A 24,025-nucleotide genomic window follows, 5' to 3' on the forward strand; every position below is an offset into this window, starting at 1 on the left:
GTGGTTTTAGTGGTTTTATTGTTGCACATGAAGTAATATTGGATCATCTTGACTCCTAGGTTGTGTTGTGGCTGGATATGAATGCACTATCAGGGTCAAACAAAACTTAAGAATGTTACAGCTCATTTGAAACAGGCAAGGACATAGTATGCTTATATTACAAGTCTTTAAAGTATTTACAGAAGAGCGTGGCCCCTGGGTCAAAGGTCACTGCTGTAACACGACTGAGATGTACGAAACCTTCAGGAGAAGTCAATAAATTACACAAGAAAAAGACATGCTTCTGATTGAGGCTACGCTAAAGGCTCATACTGTACTTACAATGCCGTGATATTAAAAAAAAAAAAAAAAAGTGACTAATGACACTTAAAATCTGTGTACAAATATATAAAGGCATATATTTTACATTTTTGCACAGTACAGTGAGTGTTCTGTGCAAACCTTTTTTGTGATTTGACAGTTGATTGAACAAACTACTACACCCTTCCACTCCTTGCTTGCACAGTCTTTTCCTTAAATGCTTTCTTTGCGTGCTGCATTAAAGAACCAGTACCCAGAGGGAGTCTGCGGCCTCCCACAGTGGCATTTCATTTTTTTTCTTTACATGCCAGGAGAAATGTTGCTCCTCCCAGGAGACAATGAAAAAGTACAAAAAGCGGTCACGCTATGGTGCGACAAGTGAACGATTTCGTGAAACCAATTTTTCTGCAGTTACTAAAAAAGCTTTCTGTATTTCATAAAGATCCTTTGTTAATGTTTGACTAACATGAGCGCCACAGTTAAAGCTCATACTTCAATAAGTAGGTAAATTATCTTGTTCGACTTGATCTACCTTTAAAAATTTCCAGATCCTTTCAACATGTGACATGAATGCAAATCAGGAGCGCAGAGACAAAGACAAACACCCTGCTGGGTTCACTGGGTAATGACCAGAGTTGGTCTATAAGCTTCTGCAATTAGGAAAAGAAAGTTCTGGCATAGGTCAAGCAAAAAGTAACTGAAGGCAGCTCAAGTCTTTAGCGTAAATACATCTTTTCTAAACTTCGTTATGTTATGTGATTGAAGGAGAAAGGTAAAAAGGCTGGTTGCAGTCGAGTAGTCACAAAAACCCCAACTTTTATGCCTTTCTGATCATTTTTCCTTGGCCTTCATGGAAGTAAAAGAACCGTGGTCCTGTGCTTCCAGCTGGTCTTCTGAGGTAACATTAAAACTGACACACTTTAAAGGGCACATTAACCTGATTTTTTGAAAATGGACTTTATTGAACCTTCTGACAATTATTGTTAATTAATAAAATAATCATTTGAATATCTGAGATTTGAATTGTGCCATATTTGCTACATCAGATTTTTCTTTTTTTGCTTAAAAATGTACTGTGCAATTTCTTTACAATTTGGGGGGGGAGGTCACACTGATGATGTAAGACATTTCAGAAACTCACGTATCATGTCTGTGATACACTAGGAGTCACACTTTTATTTGCCAGATGGCTGGTGGAGTCAGGGAATATTTTTCCTAGCGGTGGGTCCCAGGGGGTTGCCGACTGGTCACCACCAGGGCATCTCTAGATATGCTAAAGGAAGCCCCCTTATTTAGTATTTACCATTTAAGCTGCTCTTGTTATGGCTGCCAGGTGCACATCATTCATTTTATGAATCTTCCTAAGCAAAACTGACTAAAACTACCGCAACCAGGGTGAGGATGAGGGTGGAGTGTGCTTTGACATCACAGGAAGACATGAACACTGTTGGGATAAGAAGTTTGATAGTAGGTCATGTTAAAGTAGCGTGTAAATTCATTAACACAAGGCACTGTAAAAGGCACTGCAGTGTTCGAGTAACATGTAGCAACAAGAATTGTAACGTTCACAGCATTTTAGGACACAAAAGCAGCTTCAGAAACTTTGGTAAGAATGTGCATGAAATGTGTAAGGAAGGCCCACGGTGTTCAACGTAAAAAGTACAGTAGCTCTACATATACAGTACACTGGCAGCCACGGTAGATTTCTCTTTTCATGCTCTTTTCTCGCTTTAATCCAGCAACCACTTCTTCCCTCTTACACGAAAGACAAGACCGATTTTTTCCAGAAATGCTGAAATGTGTTCAATTTAGTTGTAAAAAGGATATTTCATTGGAAATGTTTAAGTTCAGCAAACATGCAATAAAAAGAGACTTGTCTACAGTGGCCTTATGTAGCTTATTTCTATCTAAAAACAGTGAAATGAAAGGATGTTGTAGATCTGAAAATGTATTTCAGGTTTACTGTAAAACTGTAACTTATCATTTTTCTTCTACTACAAATCAAAAAAACTAAATCAGTTCTTGATTTTTTAAGGTTTCAGTTGGAGTTTAATGTCCTCCAGTGGCCAGAGGCGTTTAACATTCCTTGTAACACACCAGTATGGCCAGTATATAATAGTATATCTAAGCAGCTGGTGAGGGTTGTTTCTCCACTTCTTCTCCTTCTCACCACATCCATGTTCTTCTTTTAAGGTCTGTTTAATCAGTATAATTCTGAGCAATCGCAACACTTGCCCAGTCTCTTCCTCATCTGTTTTTGAGTTCATCCCCGCTTTGTACCACCAGCACCTGCCCACTGTTAGTTATAAGCTCCCAGTGACATTCCTGGCCAGTGCCCAGGCTGGGAACTCAGTCAGATTGAAGAGTGGAACCCCCCAGGTGGTGATGGCCAACATTACCACCGCCACGCCAATCAGATTCACCCCAAAACCTGCTTTGACCTGGAGATGAGGAGGAGAAAAATTACTTCAGTAAGCATCAAGAGTTTCTGTTTGCCACATAGTACGAAATAAAAAGAGCCTCGAATTGGATACGCTGTTCCCGGAAGTCTTTTGATTCCGCAGGTGCAAGAAGATTGTGGGACAGTGAGTGTGTGTTTGTGTGTCGTACCATGTCCCTGATCTGCACGTGGCCGTAACTGAAGACGATGGCGTTGGGGGGGTTCCCCACTGGAAGCATGACCCCAAATGACACGCACATGGTGGAAGGGATCAAAGTGTGGAGGGGGTTGATGTGCAGAGTCTCCGACTGGACAGAGAAGTACGCAATGAAGAAGAACAAAGGGGGTAAAGAGAGAGTAATGAAGAAAAAAGACAAGTGCGAAGAGGAGAGGTGAAATGGTTGGGAGTACAGAGGTTATAGATAACTCGGAAAAATGTAGAAGGAGGGAAGAGAAAAGAAAAAAGGATGATAAAGAAAAATTTAACAAATGGGAGAAAGAGAAGGTCAGAGTTACCAACTGCTACAAAAGTTGATATGACACTTAAAAACAACATTTTCACATAATATAATCATAAAAATGTTTGTCTAGAATTAACGTCACAACTGACCCATCCTGTCGCTATGATGTCATACTTTTGCAATGTGGGGAAAAATAAAAAAAAAATTGCACATGTACAATTTTATCTGCTGTTACAATGGTAAGCATTTTAAGGTTGTTTTTTTTGTTTTGTTTTTTTTTTAAACTGAACTTTAAAACATGCAACAAGAGTGGTAATAAAAACCCACAGAAGCCGACAGACATCACTGACTATATTTTAAGGGCCGGTTGAGATTACATAGAACAAGACAAAAATCATTAAAACATGTTAAAAAAAAAGACTTTAGCCTTAATGAATGCAGTGTAGTTTGGAGCCGGAAGCAGGGTTCATACATCATCAGTTAACAACTGGACAGAGGTGAAGTATTATGGCACCTGCTGTGAAATAAAAAGAGCCTTGATGTGCACTTTATGAGTAAGTGCACGAGGAACAGGCGCCATTCTGCAATAAAATGGCTTGTGACGTACTGGTGAGAAAACGTCACCACTGACAGCTAAAATGGATTATTGCCAGTACAGCAGTTTTTGGGGGGGGGGTTCTGAGTAAAAGGGTCATAATGTGCAGATGCACAAATATTTTTCCCCTACTCTTACATGTGTTTGTGCTGCTATCCCAGTATAGTATAAGAGTATAAATAACACAGGTTGTTTTTATGGAAGCCCGTTTCCGCCAATACAAAAAAAAAAAAAGGATCCATAACTCAAAATTCCAAGTTATTTTCTCGAAATTTCGATTTATTAACTCAAAATTTTGAGAAAAGTAACTCGAAATTTCGAGTTAGCGCTGCCAATCAGTAATCTACGTGAATGACGTCATTTCCTTGTTACCCGGAAGCTGAAGCCCTCAGCTACAAATGCTACAGCTAAGCTACCGGTATTACATCCAGTCGTGAATGCACAGATTGCTGAGTGTTTTCAGCCTGGCTTCACAAATGATGAAATCCCTGTGTTATTGGCTGAATCACATGGTGTTACTATCAGCAAACATACTCGCGAAAGCGCCAATTTGTTGGGATCCGTTTTTGAGTGTGCGGTCCTCTGCGCCATATGCTTCCGGGTAACAAGAAAGTGACCTCATTCACGTATATTTTTGATTGGCAGAGCTAACTCGAAATTTTGAGAAAAGTAACTCGAAATTTTGAGAAAAGTAACTCGAAATTTCGAGTTATGGATACTAGCTTCTTTGTTTTTATTTAGTGGCGGAAACGGGCTTCCATATGTTTTAGATATCTATATGTATATAAAAAGAGAACTCGGCCTCACAATCAGTGCCACTTGCCTCAAGCTTTACATTGTTTGCACTGTTACACGCACGCACTTATGTAATGGTTATGTAACCAGTACTATTTAGACCACCTGGTAAAGATTATTCAAATTCGTGGCCCACATCAGAAGTAATTAGCACAGTTTAAAAATGAAAAAGTATTTTCAAGCAGCACATTAGTGCAGACCTGTTAGACTGAATATCCTCCAGGTCATTTATGTGAGTGTTTTTAATGATTTATGACATTTTTATGATCATTAATGAGGAACAGGTGTTGCGATATGAAAGAGAATATGTCGTACCAGCGCAGACAGGATGGGCAGGAAGACGGTGAGAGTTGCTGGGTTGGAGGCGAACTCGGTGACCGCAGAAACCAGCAGGCAGGCTAGCAGGGTGACCGCCCAGGGAGGAAGACCACTCATGGGCTCCAGCTGTCTGCCAATCCACACTGACAGGCCGGACACCTACACACACACGCAACATTAATCAGCTTTCTACATGCTGTTCATATCCCCACCATTACCTAATGTAATAATATGTGAAATGATTCTTCTCTTTTATAGCTACAGTCTCTTGTAGATACGTGTTGAAATCACATTAACTCCATCAAAGTAATCAAGAAATTTATAATGGTGAAAATGGATCGCAGATTCAGATTACCCAGATGCTATGATGCCAGAGCAGTAGAGTAATACAAGAACACACAGACATATATTCGTAGTACCTTGCAGCCCGCTGCCAGTGCATAGCCTCCACCAACCAGGATGACGATCTCCCACGGCATGAGTCTCTGGAAGTCCTTCCAGGTGATCATGGGAGCCAGTGGGTCAGACTCTGAATTATCATCTAATATTTTAAATTGACAGAAAAAAATGTCAATAGAGCAGGATCTGGGGGAATAATATCATGTAATACTTGTGGTTGACAAACACTTGAAAAGTCATTTATTTTACCAAATCTCAAATGAATGGCTCACAACATCTGTAATGTGCTGTTAAAATAATCTGAGGTAGTATACGAATGTTAACGAAGCTAGCTGAACAACATCACTGAGCCCTTTTTTATTATTCAATATGTTTTAAAGCCACCAAATGGAGCCCTGATGAGACAACCCAAAGGTGCTCGAGTGCTGACCTGAGTTTTTACAGCAAGAGGAGGAAGAGAAGGGCCGCCTGGCAGGGATGAGGAAGAGGAGGAAGCCCAGAAGAACAGACACCGTTGCATCAGTCCTGTAGCCTTTCCTGAGAGAGAAATTAAGAATACACAGATATAAAACAGATAATGCAAAAGTACTCTAACAGAGGCCAAAAATCAAAAATATGGTGTATGAAAAGAGCATAAGCACTCCTTACTAAGTGTCTATTATACCTACTCTATGTGACAGGGTGTGTATTTGTTACGGAGAACCAGTGCTTCCCTAAAGTGTCTGACCACTAACACTTCTGAACGTTTGTGGTGATCCGGCGCGACATTATCAGTACTTACTTTTCAAAGAGCGACGTCCAGCCGGGCACAAAGCCAGGCTCTCTGGTGAACCACAGCAGTGTCATCAGGATGAAGAAAACACCTGTCACCACCTCTGGGTAGCTGCACACACAATCCACAAAAGCGCGTCAGCAACAATTACATGAGTGACAACACGATGGGGACAAAATGTCACGTCTAGGCTCGTGAGTAAGATGCAAATGCATAGCTTATATTTACACACAGGTGAATTTAGTCCTTTAAATATACATAAAAAGTGGAAGAGTTGACATCAGAGTTGGAATTTCGGGAAATTATTTTGCATCGTTTCAGCTCTGGCACACACCTGATGGGTCCCAGCTTTGCGTACTCCTCGTGGATCCTCCTCTCTGACAGCATCTCTCTCCTGGTTTTGCGTTTCTTACTGAGTGAGCAGGTTTCTCTGAAGCTGAACACACAGACAGCAACAACAAGATCAACCACACGGTGACCTGATACGGTCGCTTTGTGCTTTTCAAGCTGTAGCCTCAACAACATACAGGCAGCAGGATTACCATGAGTCCATAATGACAACATGGAGATGTGGGCAAGTAGGAGACCCACCTCTGTAATCACACCCCTGCCTGTGACCATTAGCACAGCAACTAGCAACACAGCACACACACAAAGATCCTCGAACGGGCACTCACTTGCAGCCGAGGAAAAGGAAGTGCAGCCACAGCCAGGTGAGAACCAGCATGATGATGGCGATGGGGAAGCTGAAGATGAACCATGTGCCAAAGTTGATCACCTTTGCGTCTGGATAACGGCTGGAAAGACAGTTGGAAACAGCAGCTTTAAACCACACTCATCGGTATTCATTTCACTTTAATGTGTAATATACGCATTGCTACACACTGGCTCTTTAGGGGCTGAGCCTCATGACTTGTGACGGCATGTGTCACGGCCGATAAAAATGGAACCTTATCACGTTTAAAAATAGCCGATTAACTCACATCAGCTACACACATTGACCCAGCCTCGGTCACGTGTGTTTGCTTTGACTGACAGATGTTGTCATTCTCATTTACTTATCTGTGCAGCATTACAGCTGACTGTCCACACTGATAAGACTGTGACTATCACAGCTCAGAGAGCTATACTACACTACTGGACAGAAGCCATAATGGGTCACCGAAATTCTCTTAAGAAACACTTAAGAAGCTTCTATAGAGCAGAACGCAGTTACAGAGTAAAGCAGCAGCATCTATCTATTTTAAAAGAAGAGAACCAACATGACATGCCAGAAAGGATGCCACTTTCTAATATTCAGCCTTATATATAAAGCTTTGTAATATCTTTACACATTCACCTAACAAGTGGAAGATATTAGTTCAATCCCGGGAAGAGACACAAATCCCTTTGGGGCTGCATCAGGAAGGTATCTGGCGTAACATTTGCTATAACAAAAAATGTGTGGAGGGACTTGTGTAGCGCCCCCTTGTGGATAAGAGAGCAGCCAAAAAGTATCCATTAATGCCCTACATCTAAGTTCACATTCACACTCATATGAGGAGTAACTCAGGGATACTTTAGCATGCAGCCTGGAGCATCCAGGTGGGAATCAAACTACCAACCTTCCCCTTACTGTAGTAGACGACCTGCTCTAACCACACGGTTGCTACACACTTCTGCAATATACTATTAATATTTACAACCCTTTATTGATAACCTATTGAAAGGTAAGTTTATCACCTAATTAAATGTATTCATGTTTAAAGAGTAGTGCTGTTCATACATCTAGAACAGTGGTTTCAAACATAAGGCCCGGGGGCCGGAATTAGCCCAGCAACTCCTCCAATCCTAGAAGGTTTTGGAAAATGTGTATAAATTAGGAACTTCTGACTGTATTTTGAGAAGTTTTCCAGGTTTCCCTACTGACAAAACCTTCTCCATTGCCATTCATACTGCAAGAAACTAACAGATACACAGGAAAATGACAAAAATGTTCCTGTTTTTTCAAGATTTACTATATTTTCTGTGATTAACTAGAACGTCTATTTAATTTAACACATTTGTCATGTAGAAAAGTTGAAATGTACTGTTGAAACTGGACTTCTTTTTCTGATATTAAGAGTTATCAGGGATTAAATGTTGAGTGAAATGTCTTTATTCTGACAGAAAGGGTTGATTCGCTGATACGATTGATACGATCAAAGTGGCCCACCGTGTAGTTTGACGTCCCTGATGTGGAATGTTTAGGTGTTAGTTGCTCAGATTTGGAGATACTTTGAATCTAGAATCCACTGGAACTAAATGACATTCACTGTTGCTTTCTAAGCTCATAAATGGTTTCAGTTGTTTGTTTTTTCAAAGATTAAGTTTTTATTCTTATTTTAGCTAATTAAAATGTTGTTGTTTTTTCAGTTAACTATGTATCCTTGGTGATCTCTGTACCCTAATTCCACCCAGTGACAGCTGGGATAGGTGAGGATAACCTCCCCCTTTTTTCCACAGAGAAAAAGAAATCTGAGAAAACTGTGAGGAGACCATATCATCAACATTAATAGCCCTCTGTGTAGTGTATCAGTAGTTTATGATTAGTGCACTTTAAGCTATAAGACAAGTTGTTGGTCTCCACTGTTGTTTCATTTAAAGCTATATAGGTAATAAAGTGTGTTTGCTCTGATATGCTTCACTGCTCTGTAACGACGCTAAGCAGAGTAAAGGTGACATGCAAATACGGTGATCACGTATCTGCTGCACAAACAACTCTGCCATGCCTTCTCTGACCTCCGGGCATTCTCATCGTGGATGGAAAAGTGAAAGCGAGCCAATAAAAAGTATGGGAAAATGACTGGGCTGCTTGTCATCCTCTGAGGATCATAGATATCTGCATCAAATTTTACAGATCCCATCACCTAGATAATATGAGGGGAAAACCCCATCAACCTCATAGCTCGACAGAAAGAATCAGGGAAAACAGACCTCTGGGAACCATGAGTTTCTATATAAAATAACAGCAGAGAGAAAAAAATGAGATATTTCAGGCAAATAGAAAGTTTCATTTATGAAAAACAAGAACACAATAAATTAAATAAAAGTATGAAACTATTCTAGAGCTTTTAAGATTTCATCTTAACACCAAATTGCATTTTAAAAAGAACTAAAGTAATAAAAATCATAATATGTTGACAACATCAGTGTCAGTGTCCATCAGGATTTCCTGTGCTGGGTTAAATTTTATGATCCGTACTAAAGAGACACATTTAAAAACGCTGACAGTCTGCTGGTGGGGCTCTGGAGCCATGAAACACTGGATTCGTTGCACAGTTTAAATAGTTGAAACCCAGTTTACACGAGTATCTTTAATAAGAGCAGAACTTTCACCACTGAAACACAAAATCCAGCTTCTATTATCGCAAAATTATGTACAAATGAAGACAGAGAACAATTAAGCGTACAGTGGAGGGGGTAATAATTCAAAGATGCAGTCCTGTCAGAAAAAAACAGAACTAAATTTTTAAAGTATCTCACTTAAAAAAAAAAAAAAAAACCAGCCTTTCATCAGCAGACAAAAGTGGAAGAAAGTTATAAGATGTGAGGCTTCAGCACAGACGTACATAAAAGATGGATGTTGCTAGCAGGATTTTTTTAACCTAGATCTCGTATGGGTATTATTTGTCATTATGGTAACCAGCCTCTACTTGTCTTTATAGTCCTTTTTAACTCTAATGGGGACCATAATGTATCAAATGAGCATTACAGTGTATTCAATGAGAATTAAGATAGCGACTGGAGACCATAAACTCATCAGGAAAATGTTTACTGAGATTATAGATCAAGCCAACGTTGGCAATTAGTCAGAGACTTCAACATAAACTGACTTTAAAAATAAAACCAAATATCCTGATTTCAGTTTTAGGATACTACATTTCTGAATCATCAGTTAAAAATAAAAAGAGTTGATTCAGAAAGCTATGAGTAATGATATGTTTGCAGTTCCATTCAATCCTATTTTATTCATATAGCACCAAACCATAGTTGGCTCAAGGTGCTTTATATTGTAAGGTAAAGACCCTACAATAACAGAGAAAACCTAGCAGCCTAAGTCTACAGCAGGTTAACTAAGGAAGGATTCAGGGATACCTGATCTAGACCCAACTATAAGCTTTACTAAAAAGGAAAGTTTTAAGCGTTCTTTTAAAAGGGAGACAGATTATCTCCTGAATCAGAACTTCCATAGAAGAGGGGCCTGAAAGCTGAAGATTCTCCCTCCCATTCCATTTTCAATATTATAGGAACCACAAGTAAGCCAGCAGTCTGAGAGCAAAGTGCTCTACTGAGGTGATACAGTACTATGAGTTTCACAGATAAGACAGAGCCTGATTGTATGTGAGGATAAAGATTTTAAACTCAATTCTGGATTTAACAGACAGAGCCAATGAAGAGAAGCCAGTGTGGAAGAAATCTGCTCTCTCTTTCTAGTCCTTCCCAGTACTCTTTCTGCAGCATTTAGGATCAACTGATCAATCCGTTGGGCATCTTTCCATCCGTTGGGCATCTTTCTTTGCCTTTAGACAACAATTCTGATGGCAAAAGAGCCAAACGGGACAGGCCAAACAAAAAAAAAAAAAAGGATCAACTGAAAGCTTTTCAGGAATATTTACAGTAGTCCACCCTAGAAGTAATAAATGCATGGAATAGTTTTCCAGCATCACTCTGAGACAGGATGTTTCTAATTTTAGAGATTTTATGCAAATGCAGGAAAGTAGTCATTACACTGGAGGCCAAGGTAATGCCATCCAGAGTAAATATCTGGTTACATACAATGTTTCTAAGATATTTAAGGGCCAAGTACAATAATCTCACAATTGGAGGTCTTCTAGGTCATTATGTCTTTAAGAAATCCCTGCACTTTAATTAATTGGAGTGTGTTATCTGGCTTAATGGATATATAAAGCTGAGTATCATCTGCATAGCAATGAAAATGTACACAGAATACTGCCTAAGTGATGAATGAATAATTTGAATAGAACTGGTCCCAGGCAGAACCCTATGGAACTCCACAAGTAGCTAGCTAAGAGAAACCTGCAAACAAACAGCTCATTTTCAGCTTCTAAAAGTTAGCCGGGTACTAAAATAACCCTCCGATAAATCTAACATTGCTTTGTTAGCGTCTCTGCCCTCATTCACATATCATGGGACTGACAGTGACAAGTCCTCCACTTCGTGTAGACACATACTAATGTGTCAAAAGCACATAGCATAGATAAAAAGGCTTTTTTGTTTAATTTGTCTGTATGTTTGAATTTATTTTTATAAGTTTGGTTGTATTTGTGCAGCACTGACTAAAATCACATCCACAATCTGTACAAATATGCTTGTCAAAGCAACTGATGTCAAGTTTATCACTTGTTGTACGAGCATGGACTCCAGTTTTGGATCAACTAAACTGAATAAGTACACACAATCAACGAATTTCAAGCTTAAATCTCTAATCTATGAGATTTTACTTTACACTGCTTAGATTTGTTGCTGTCCCTGTTAGCATCACAACTACTAGCACACACGCAATCCCACACAGATCAAAACCTGACCTTTGTCCACAAGCTGTGACATGAAGGAGGCCATTCTGTCAGGCAGTGGCCAGATGAAATCATCTCTGTGAGCACTGTAGAGGCTGATTAGTTTGATCTCTTGTGGCCCCAGACACTCAGCTAACATAAACTTTTTCAAAATAGAGAACACAGCAGCCAAGAAATCAACCAAGCTGTAAACATGTCTGAGAACTGAGGAGATGTCTGCAGTCATCCAAAGCCATTACAGACCAGCATCTCTCTCTGGTTCTGAACGGTTTGTAAAGTAGATTTAATATTACTGTCAACAGATTTTGGAAGCTTATTTAAATCATTACATAAGCAAGCGTTTGTGTAGATACCACATACGTGAGCATACTTACGTGTTAAACTGTTCAGCAAAGATGAGGTTGGTTGACGTGCCGGTGATGGTGATGAGTCCTCCGATGGTCGCTGCATACGTGATGCTTAGTGACAGGCATTTACAGATCATGTGATCCCTTTTGGTGGGATACTGGGAGTCTCTTCTCATCTTCACCCTCTTTACATTTGGGATTTCAATCTCAACCTAGAGTGATGAAAATGTTGTAAACGAAGAGCAAACATGAGAAGCAATCAGGAAGATTGCTTCTAGCTCTTGTTTCCAGCAACATGGCTCTGGCCCACCCTCTTCACTGACACACTGCTCACCTGTGGCAGGTGGCCGTTGATGTTTTTTATGAATTCCTGGTTTGAGATGGGCTTGAGACCCAAACCGTTGACCTCAGCGGTTTTTGTCTGAAAACAACAGAATACCAAATCAGTGAAAGCATATAGATTTTTCTGTGGCTAATTTCCACATTCTGTGTACTTCACACACACACACACACACACACACACACACACACACACACACACACACACACACACACACACACACACACACACACACACACACACACACACACACACACACACACACACACACACACACACACGTCACTTACTGTGGAGAGCTCCTGCTTATTGTTGTCATTGCTGAAATAAGAAGAGAAGAAAGAAAATCAGTATGGTTGTGTGAGAGAAAATTGACTTTACTTTGGTTAAAATGAGTGAGACTGAAGGAAAACAGTCATTTGATGTAACTTATTAGCACAGATAAAGAGGTAAAATCCTTGCAGAAATACCACAGAACCCTGTGTAGACAACTTAAACAGACATTCACATATCATCGAGTGTACACTGCATAAATAAAGACCCAAAATGTCCACAGACACATACCAGTTGTTGCGGTAGAGCAGCTCTAGCTGGTTCTTGTCCAGGTTCTCCTCTTTGTCTGGCACAGCTGCAGAGAAACACGGGCATCGTCAAGTCAATGACAGAAGTAGTTTGAAAAGTTTGACTGTTTGCCTGTTAACAGGAGACCCTCTCTGCTACAGCACCTTCTAGCTAATGTCCACACTGGTGCAAGCACTGTTGTTATACTTGCAGAAATGTAGTGACAGACCCAGACATACCACTGTCCTCTTCAGGCACCTCTGCTGTTTCAGAGTCGACATGACTGTCTGCCAGACCGGTGCAGATCAGCTGCTGCAGGACGGCCTCAGCTATGGGCATCACCATGGCTGTGGTGGATGTGTTGCTGAGCCACATGGAGAGAAATACGGTGCAGCACATGAAGCCCAGTACCAACCTGCACAAGAAGGAGGTCATTTTATACTTTTGTGTGTGTGTGTGTGTGTGTGTGGGGGGGGGGCGCACATTATGACTACATTTACCATCATTATAGTGTTTAAATGTACAAAAGTGTGATGCTCACATGCCAGGCTTGGCCCCTGCAATCATCACCATCCTCAAAGCAATCCGTTTATGAAGGTTCCACTTCTCTATGGAGGCCGCCAGGCAAATGACTCCCATCAGCAGCAGAGTTGTGTCTTTGCAGTACTCTGCTGCTACCTGAACACGCACAGAGGTACAAAAATTATCACTTCAAATGATAAGTCTACATCATTTCAAACTAATTCAACAGATGCTGGGAAAATAAACAAAATGAGATGTTGTAGGCAGGAAGAAGTTCCGAGACCCTCCTTTCACCCGGTCCACCCTCCCTTGTACAGGATCAGCACTTACGGTTTGTTGTTCTTAATTTGCTCTACTTCCCATCAGCAGCGTTCACAGGTCTGCAGCGTTACATAATCCCAAGTGCACTCACCTCTCACCTAAAATCTTTTAATTTTCCTTAATAATAATACATTTTATTTAAAAAATAGCGCCTTTCAAAGCACCCAAGGACACTGTACAACAGATAAAAACACAGAAACTGGAAATATACACAATAATAAGAATAACAGATAAAAGTTAGAGCATACAGAGGTTTAAACATAAGCAATTTTAAACAGATGAGTTTTGAGGGTGGACTTAAAAAGCGGGAATGAACTAATATTTCTGAGGTCAGGGGGTAAGGAATTCCAAAGTCGAGGGGCAGAGCAACTAAAAGTCCTGCCCCCCATTGTAATCAGACGAGCGGAAGGAACAGAGAGAGAAAGAGAAGATGAAGATCTGAGGCACCGGGATGGGAAGTTCATCTGTACTAAATCGGAGAGGTATGGTGGAGAGAGAGAATGAATAGCCTTAAATGTATAGAGGATTATTTTTAAATGGATGCGAAATTTAACCGGGAGCCAGTGAAGCTGCTTCAGGATTGGGGAGATGTGGTGGGTAGAGGAAGTCCTAGTAATAATACAGGCAGCTGAACGTTTACACTTTGGTCTTCTTGGGAACAAAAGTACACAGGGTAGGCCCTATAAAATGTCTCTCCACACTGTTTGTTGTCATATAAGATGTCAAAATCCCATAAATGAACTTTTAAAAACAAGAAACCAACTTTTAGCCTGAATGGGAATCAGACAGATGCTGGAATGCATCCAAGCCTATCAGCTGCTTCACAGTAACAATAACAGCTGTTATTAAGCTGTTTATTAAGTTAAAGGAATGACTAAAATAGCTAAAATCTCAGTGTTAGCTAATGCAAAGCTTAGTAGTGACAGCTCCAGGTTTAACAGACACATAATCATTGCTACAGTATTCACATACAGTGTACAGATTATCCTCCACAGCTGTTTAGCACTGAAACTCGGCTAATCGGTTTTCATTTCAATTTGCAGGTACAAATCCAAGTCATAGTCCTTTCCAATCACTTTAAATACTAGCTTTTTTATGGAACACTTATGACCGCAGAAAACTTTAACTGTTAACTGGATGAGATAAGATCCTGTGCATTGTTGATGCTCTTATATTCCACTCTTGAGTGGCAGCAGATGAAGATGGAATCTAATCTCTAAATTAGCAGCATTAAAGCAGCAGAAAATGAGGAGATTACAAAAAAATGAAAGTGCTATAATAGACTGGAAATGTTGCATAAAGCTCTCTGCTGGCATATTTATGGAACACCATCACAAGCGGCTTACAGCAGTGTTAACAGGCAGCTTTTGTCACTGTTTGTCAAGGCGCTTTGGTCACGACTCAGTTTTTATGTAATGCAGATAACAAAGGTAAAGATGATGAAGGTGAGTTTAATTGAGAGGAAACTGTTACTGGTATTATTTTTTTTTTAAAGAAAAAAAAAGGGAACTGACGCCAATGGCCACCACTATCAGTAACGCCAATCGTACTGTATTAAGGATCGGCAGTGGTGTTAATGGTCGTAAAGAGGCTGGGTGTGGCCATGTGAAGAACATCAGTGGGTACTGATGATGAGTGCTGGGTTAACGGGTTCATCTGCACTCTCCACTCAGTCATGTCTAATGAAACCTTCACAGTTGACTGACCATGCCTCTGGTTTACACTGGAGTGTAATAGGATAAGCAACAGAGAACTGTAAATCAAAAAACTGATGTATGTCTGAGGAGCACACACGTGGACCAAATTTCTTTAAGCATACATAGCACAGTCCAGAACACAAAAACCATGCACCGTCTGATCTGCACGTATATTTTTACTACCACCTTTTTCTTTCTTTTCTTGCTTTAATGTTGCTTTAGAAAAAAAGTAGCAAACCCACAATAAAGTAAGACAATGCAGTTTCTAAGGAGAATATTCTTAATTATTCAATAACCTCTTCCTATTAACATGGACATAACTCTACTTAAACAGATATATAGAGATCTGTACAGCAGATTTTTACTTTATAAAAACTGTAAACACTAAAAATTGATGAAGTTTGTAAAAAAAAAAAAAAAAACCTACTGGGGACTCCTGTGCCTCATACTGTACAGTTACAAGAACACTTATAATAATGTATACTTTATTGATCCCCATAGGGGAATTACTCTCTCTGCATTGGACCCATTCAATCAGTGGGCAGCCACTAAGCAGGCGCAGCATGTAGGGACAGTACTTTGCTCAGGGGTATCTCAGGGTAGCCTTTCAGTGGATTCGAACCCCAGACCTTCCGACGACGGGGAACCCACTCTACCTACTGAGCTATCCCTGCCCCACTTGTTTAATTAGCAAAAAGCAAAAACCTTAACAAGAATCTGACCAAGACTTTTGTACTGCTACAGGAGTCTCAGTCCTGGTGCCTTTTCAAACTGAAAGAACGGAGGAGGATATTTGCATAATAAGGCAAAGTTTTAACAAAAGACATCCAGAATTAGGATGTAATAAATTAAAGAATAATTGTTATCGTTTAGATTTACTGCACTGTGTCAAAGCTGTAATTTGCCTTGAAAATATTTAGCTACGCATGGTGCTGTAGCAGGATTTGCAGCACATGGCTGTGTGGGAATTATATCATTTTTATATTATGTTTATTCTTCTATATCCTTTTTATTAAGCTTTGAGTAGTGGCATTTGATGAGAACATTTATTCAATTTATTGAACATATAGTTTTAATCATGTTATTACACACATTGCATATGTGCTCATGAAAGAGTTAAGCACTCAGTCCTGTGAAGGTCAGAAGCTTCGTTCAGCGTGACTGTCTATCCTATTTTACAGTGCTTTTCAATGTTCAAACGGGCATTTTAATCACAAGACACATTGAAAACCCGAGAAACATGATGTGAAAATCTCCATACAAAGACAGAAAAGTGGAATCAGCACACACAGCATTCACTGGTGCACAGAATGACACTAAGATTAAGATATTGTCTTTTCAGAAATTGAGAGCAGGCGATGCTAAAACTTCCTCCAATTTTCAAACATGCAAGCAAAATTTTAGGTATTTTGTGGGACACTGAACTGTCTTTTAGCACCTTGTACCAATCAGTTTAAGATTTCACTTATAACGCATTAAAGCATGAGGTCATAGTCATAGTGTCTCTGCTCTGCATGTTCTAACCCGACTATGTGAAACTGCCACAATCGGTCGCGTTCATTCTGAAAAACGGGATCTTTGTTTTTCTTTGCTCTCCTTCTCTGCCAGGCTCTGCAGTTATGAAAAATCAAAACTTTTAGCTCACAATAGATGCTACAATTTTCAATATACAACTCACTCTTAATTTGGCATCTCAAATAGAGTTTATAAGACAGGTTTCAGAGAACTGAAGCTCAAACCAGACAATCAGCTGGAAAGAAGGACTCACCTCACTGGACTTGAGTACACCAAAGAGCGGGTAGAGGAAGGCTGGGACCAGAGCAGCAGCACCCAAGGGAACAGCTTCAGACACCCAGTAGACGGCCGTCACCATCAACACATAAGCACAACACGCCTCCTGCAACCCCCAAAAAAGTCTGTCTATATCATCCACACAATAAGCAATACAGAAAAAAAGACACAGGTCTCTATAGCAATTGCATTATTATTTTAGATTGGTAGCAACATTGTCCACACACACACATCCATGTGTGGATGTGCTCACATGGATGTGTGTGTGTGGATGTGCTCACATGGATGCGCACAGTCTTTTAGAATACATTACAAGTACAAGTACAAATATTGTGTGAGTTTATTGTTGTGGCAGCAGTGGGGAGTGTTGTTTGTACTTAATATCCAACTGGGACACACACTAACACTCTTTCTGACAAAACTCTAGCACACACACACACACACACTGATATTACATTAATCTTGTTATTGGTTATATAATGTCAGCATGCCAGCCTCTCATACCGCTCTGTCGCAACACCAATGGGCTTAGTGACACGCTCTCCAATCTTCAAAACTAAAGTTGAATCTCGTGACATTTGTTAAGACCTTTTATAGCTGACACTCGCTTCGCAGAAAAATACAGTTTGTTCACAAATGAATTATGCTTAATGCTTAATAAGCTTAATTTAGGTCAGAATGAATGTGTCATAGACAGGGTGCACATAGTGCTATTATATATGCAGGTTATCACTATGTTATAATATGAGACTTGGATAGTCTTTTGTTGAACACAGATTTCATATTAGCTTCTATCAAACGCTGCTGGAGTCTGTACTGAAGAATGCTTAGTATAGCATTTCGCTTGTAGCAGGTCACTTAATCTCAAGTTAATAAACCCACAGGGAGGAGAATTAGCCACAGGACTTCAGCGTGAACCATGTCCAGACCTGCTTGAACTCCCATTTAAAAAATAATAATAATAAAAAAAAAAAAAACTTTTCAGAAGTCAAGCTTATCCATGCCTGCTGTTTACATTATGTTGCAAGAAAACCCATGTACATTATTACAATTCAAAGACATTGTAGAAGAACCCTGAAACTTTGAAGTTTCAAAATATCCACAGGTAAGCACAGATGCCTCAGTGCATGTGACAACAACCACAAAGAGACTGTACAAATGTGGCCAGTGTGGGAAGTGTGCAAAAGAAAAAAAAATGGTGTTCAGAAGGAACACAATAGCCAAACTACAGTTTGACGATCAACATATCAATGAAGACAAGAAATATGAGAGAATGCTTGTTGGTAATCTGCTGCTCGCAGACCATTTTTAAGGCGGCTCAGTATGTTTGAATATGCATATTGATCTTCAGTGTGTTTATCATGTGTTTGTATTCAAACTGTGAACCACTTTGCAACTCTGTGTTTTGAAACGTGCTATGCAACTAATGTTATTATAAAGCTACAATAAGCCATTTTAATAGCTATATTAAAAGTTTTAATAGCTGTAGAAGTAGTATAGAAACAGTAACAAGCAAGTAAATATTTAAAAGCCTATTATTATTTTCAACTACCACATTTATTTATTTAAAAAACTACCTTACAGTACTATTGATGGGTCTGATTATTCAAGATATTTTATGTGACATGAAGGATTTTAAATTTATTTTGGATTTAACAGCGAGCCAATGAAGAGGCAGTATGGGAGAAATATGCTTTCTGTTTGTAGTCTATGTCAGCTTGTCTGTTGCTGTGTTTTGGATCAAATGAAAACTTCTCAGGCAGTTTTAGGACAGCCTGATAAAAATGAATTACAGTAGTTGAGTCTAGAAGTAATAAATGTTGCAGAGTGATGGTAAAATAGTTTTTCAGCATAACTCCGAGACAGGCTGTTTCTAATTTTAGACATATTGCACAGATGGAGTAAGGTCTTTATGTCTATAAGACGTTCCTGCAGTTAAATTTACTGGTCATCTAGCTTTGTGAGTAGATAAAACTGGGTATCATCTGCACAGCAATGGAAATGTATGCTATGCCTTCTAATAATACCGCCTAAAGGAAGTATCTATAATGTAAACGGAAGTGGTCCTAGCACGAAACCCTGTGGAACTCCACATCTTAACCTTAACCCCAGTGTGTGAAGACGACTCCCTATTTCTGCTCTAACTGATATCGCAGACAGCCAAAAATGTTAAAATGTCTCAAAAGGGGCATTTAGAGCATTTTAAAGCCGGAGCTGTTGGCTCACAGGGATTACTTGCACATACAAAGCTCTCATTATATGAAGCACTGGCCATATTTAACAAGCATCTACCACTCTAACAGAAAATAAGCAGAAGCATAAAATGTGCTCTGACGTTGCTCTGTTTTTGATTTGCTGTTGACAACACAGGTTTTTACTCTAAAGACAGGTGCTTACTTTTTGGAAACGCTCCTAAAGATTTAAGAGGCATTTCCAGGCATTAGGTGCAGCTGCCTGATTAGACCAAATGAGATGTTTGGGGTTCATAATCAAAGAGAACTTCGCCACTGAAAAGATTACAACAATTTAAATCCACTAAGAAAACATTCCAGTATTATAAAGAGAGACATTGTGTCCAAATAATGAGTTTTTGCACTTTAACAGCTAGCTTTACAGCTCCTGCCTGTGTCGGACACAACACCACACCGAGGACGTGCTGGAAGTCTGCCAGATCAGAATCAGAATGCTTTATTAATCTTGGGGGGGATAGGATTAAAGCCATGCCAAAGGTCTGACTACTGGTTTGCGGGGGGGAAAGCACACTGATGAGAATGTAAAGAGAAAAAGAAATGTGACCTTCGGAAAGAACAAACAAATGGACAGATAAACAAAAAAGACAAATCAGCAGTAATCCATGATTGATTATTGGTCACTATTTATCAGAGCACAGTTGCCCCACAGAAACTGCAGCTTCAGTTAGATCCTCAAATCCTACTCTTTGGCTTCCTTGTTTGGCTTGTTTTTAAAGCCATTGTACTTCAACCTTTGTGCTGAAAAGACTTCACGCTAAGACGTGTCGAGGTTCCGAAGTCATCACATGAAAGATAACCTGTGCTTGTGCTGATTTAAAGCAGGCTTCTCTGAAGGTTATGTAACCAGTTATTAATCTTAAAAATCATTTCAACTACAAAATTAGCAACTCTCTGTGGTGACAAAATTAAAATCAGCCTACATATATTTTATGAAAGTGCCACCTGCAGGGCCATTTTTGAGGGAAAGTGGACAACTGACCGGCCACCCCGGCTGTGACAGGCATGAAAGTGTGAGATGCTGTTTTTTGTATTCCATCTAGGTGAGAGTTCACTTGATTTCTGCTTCTGTTGTAAAATGTGATATTGGAGAACCAGAGGGAAAATGTTAAACGGCTTAACAAACTGTAATGGACCCTTCAGGCACAATCGTATCTTTCCTCAAGCAAGATGCTGCAGAGAAGAAAAATATAAGTTTTTATATTCTGGGTATTTAGCTGCAGTTTGTCATAAGAAACATCCATAAGTGACAGTGCATCCTATTACTCTCTTTGTGCTAATGAAAACAGTGAAATAGATCATGCTTTAGACCATTTAAATGCATTTAACAATCAGGACACCAAAAGGACTCATAATTTGTTTGTAACAATGCCCTGGACTTGTTGTTTCCTACTTTCCTGTGAGATCTGTGAGGAAGAAAGAGGAATGCAAAAGTTTTCTCTTTACAGCTATTCACTATACACTTCTTGAGTCTTTTGCATCGGAGCCCGGTGTGGTTTTAGAAGCTTTGAGCAAAGCGATTACTGTGAGCTTACTGGGATGAGAAAAGATGTTTTTCTTTGAAATCTCAGTGTTTTACAGCTGATAGGTCAGCTTTTCTCTAAACAGAAGCCCACTGATTGCCTCGTCAACTAACTGTTATCCGTGAACAGCTTGGGAAATGAACAGGAATATTATTCAGTTTAGAAAAAGAAGAGACAGTTACCTAAGGATGTCTGATAGGCAGATTAGATCACAGCTCAAACGTTTTTCACTGAGTCAATCAGCAGAAGGCTAAACGGCTCAATAGATAACATGCACACGGTTCACTCCTGTGCCCATTTGTATGGAAAAATACTCACATGAAAACTGACTTGATACTGACAACACTGATGAAACTTCCTTTTCTAAGACTGGAGTTTGACCTGTCCAAGGTGTACCTCGGCTATCTCATCAGTTATAGAGTGCACACCTACAGACCCCACTACCCTGAACTGGGTAACAAATGGATGACATATCAGTCAAACAAATTAATTATCCAAATTGCTCTGACAATAAAAGCATTTTTAAAAGAACATCAGTACACATCACAGCTAAAAAGACCATCTTAGGTGAGTCATACACATATTTGTCCTGATCACCACAGTTATCATCCTACAGGGTACATTCATTGGCAATCCATCCACATGACAAGACAGCTAAAAACCACAAATGCCAGATTTCTGCTAAAGGAAAATTCAGAGGCTCACCAAATATAAATCGTAATTAACTGCCAGTTTTTTAACAGTAGCAGCAATTTTTCAGTGTGTGCATCACAGCAGCCAAGCCAAAGGCCAGGGAACATCTCTTTGCGTGTGTGTATACGTAGCTGTCTGGACTCAGCAAAAATTCTGGAAAGTTGTGAAACTGCACACGTGCGCCTCTGATAAGCACTGTGCTTATCTGCCACTGACTCTGCTTCTTTGTTCCTGTCCTCAGTCTCTCTGACCTGGCCTGACTGCATCCTACAGATGTCCTGTTCAGCTGCAGCTGGACACAGGACCTCTCCAAACACACACACAATGTTTCTCTGAACCCGTCACATTCCCGACACAGTCTGGGGTCCCTGGTGTCGTAAGGAAGCCACGTGGGGGCTCAAATCCAGCGTGGTTGTGGGTTGATTATATAACTTAATTGCTTGGGTTGTTTCTTTCTTTTTCTTTGTAGTCAAGTTTTTGTTCTTTTGTTCTTTCTTGGCCTCATCCTGCACCACTTACTCATGCCAAACATCCACCACCACTGACATAACAGCAGGGCTCCTTGGCGATCGCTCTTATTGGCTGACGGTCAACTTGTGGAGCATAACACTTTCTTTGAATATGAATGACATTAAAATAAACACAGAGAAACACCTGTAGTTACAATTGATATATGTGTAGAAAACACTATGGCCATGTCCCAGAATATGATCTAAAGCGCATCGCCTCTCTTACGACTGTTTTATCACAGAACACCTTGAGGATTTTGAAAATGCATTGCGCATGCCGTGAGTTTTGAAATGACGTGGGCCTTTCAAACCAACACATTCTCACTCCCTTTAAATTGATTGTTACCTCTGTGACTCAGATTGTAATACATTAAAGTCACAAACTGGAGCTAATGTGTACCATTTGCATCATAAATACAGTGACGTGCTCTGATAGGGTGTTTTAAAGCTTCAATTTTGGTTTGCTGATTGCTACTGTCTTTCACTGGTCACGGGAGAAAAAGAATCCTAATCCCAATTGAGGTGTTCTCAGTATGACCTACACTAGAGGGAAAAAAGTGCTTTCTACTGGATATCATGGAATCTGACAGGTGACCACGTTAACCAGAGAGGCTCTGCAAATCAGAGAAATGCACTGGTCTGAGCCTCGGTAAATATGAGACCACACCACAATCAGAAAGTCTGAAACAAACAAAACAAATATTCAAATATTTTTTAAAAAATACATGAAACTCACTCCCCAGCAGCAAAAGTTTAAGGTTTTAGTCTCAGAATGGCGAATGCTTGCACATGGCTCATGTAATTTTGTGCTTTTCATTACGATTTCACTAATCCGAGGACACTGAAAACAGAGCTATCCCAGATTCGGAGGGAAGACACGCAAAAGAGGAACGGACCTCTCTCCTTTTATTCCTATCTTTTCCCTCTTCACTTTTTTATTTTTCAGGAGCACGATGATGTTTAGGTCATTAACATGTCGCGACATCTCCTCTCCACACACGGCTCAGCTGATGATCGGGGGAGCTCGAGACAAGCGATTATCAAAACGGAGGACAGTGCGCCTTTCTCTCTCTCCCTCACACACACACACACACACACACACACACACACACACACACACCAAGATCCCATCAGGACACTGAGGCCAAGAGCAGCAGCATCACCACCCACAGATCAACTGGATATCTTGTTTACTGCTGTGCCGGATGGTTGCTAGGTATTTATTAAGAGTATTTATTGGCGCATGATGTTTGATTTAACCTAAGTTCGCATATACTGATTATTTTTAACATACATCTTTAATTTATTTCTTATAGGCACTGGTATATCCATCACATTTAATGCTTTGAAGAGATTTTCTGGTGCTTTAAAAGTAGTTTCTCGTCATTTCGTCTTTAAATGTTTCACATCTGTGCATTTAAAAAAAAGTGTATCTGTCGAACTACGAATTAACTTCAATAAATTTGACGCATTTATATGTCAATAATTTCCAATAGAATATTAATACCTTTATATTCTATCCATCAAATACATTGATAGTGAAAATTATACAGTTAAACTCTACCGTGCTCTTATTTTGAAACCCATTTGGTTATGGTAAGCGTTCTGTTGCGTGTATATGCTGCGTGTAATGATAAAAACTTCACATTTTTTCACACTCTCTCTCTCGTACTCACACTGGTAGGGTGGATGAGCGGTAAGGGAAGCAGGGACAGCGGAATGAACACCACAAGGATCAGCTTCCTCGCTCTCCACAGCTTCCTGAACAGATCCATCCTGGCTGCGGCCTCCAGCCTCATGGGTGACCCGGGGCTCTGGGTGGAACCGGCCACAACTC

At 40.0% G+C, this 24,025-nt stretch overlaps 1 protein-coding gene across 2 annotated transcripts; it reads right to left on the reverse strand.

The window, feature by feature from the left end:
* Position 1: 1 nt before the first annotated feature.
* Positions 2–23,996, reverse strand: slc13a4 (solute carrier family 13 member 4). 2 transcript variants are annotated; one of them, XM_004568866.4, is made up of 16 exons: positions 23,865–23,996; positions 17,192–17,320; positions 13,425–13,561; positions 13,123–13,298; positions 12,887–12,950; positions 12,613–12,643; positions 12,317–12,403; positions 12,010–12,194; positions 6,758–6,877; positions 6,415–6,516; positions 6,090–6,191; positions 5,739–5,845; positions 5,329–5,450; positions 4,907–5,068; positions 2,911–3,048; positions 2–2,741 (listed from the first exon to the last, which is right to left on the reverse strand). In XM_004568866.4, exons 1-16 carry the CDS (start codon positions 23,985–23,987, stop codon positions 2,604–2,606), a joined length of 1,923 nt encoding a protein of 640 aa, XP_004568923.2. In that variant the 5' UTR covers positions 23,988–23,996; the 3' UTR covers positions 2–2,603. The 2 variants fall into 2 exon arrangements, with proteins under 2 accessions (XP_004568923.2, XP_004568922.2); XM_004568865.4 differs by having other exon boundaries at positions 12,604–12,643.
* Positions 23,997–24,025: the final 29 nt, after the last annotated feature.

Source organism: Maylandia zebra, linkage group LG17 (genome assembly GCF_041146795.1).
Source record: "Maylandia zebra isolate NMK-2024a linkage group LG17, Mzebra_GT3a, whole genome shotgun sequence".
NCBI classification, from domain to species: Eukaryota; Metazoa; Chordata; class Actinopteri; order Cichliformes; family Cichlidae; genus Maylandia; species Maylandia zebra.

Coding starts and splice junctions, on each gene's coding strand:
- slc13a4 (XM_004568865.4), bottom strand. CDS start 23,987: ATGAGGCTGGAGGCCGCAGCCAGGATGGATCTGTTCAGGAAGCTGTGG. Junction 13,299..13,424: donor GCAGGGGCCAAGCCTGGCAT/GTGAGCATCACA, acceptor CTTCTTGTGCAG/GTTGGTACTGGGCTTCATGT. Junction 6,517..6,757: donor TTCCTTTTCCTCGGCTGCAA/GTGAGTGCCCGT, acceptor CTGTGTGTTCAG/CTTCAGAGAAACCTGCTCAC.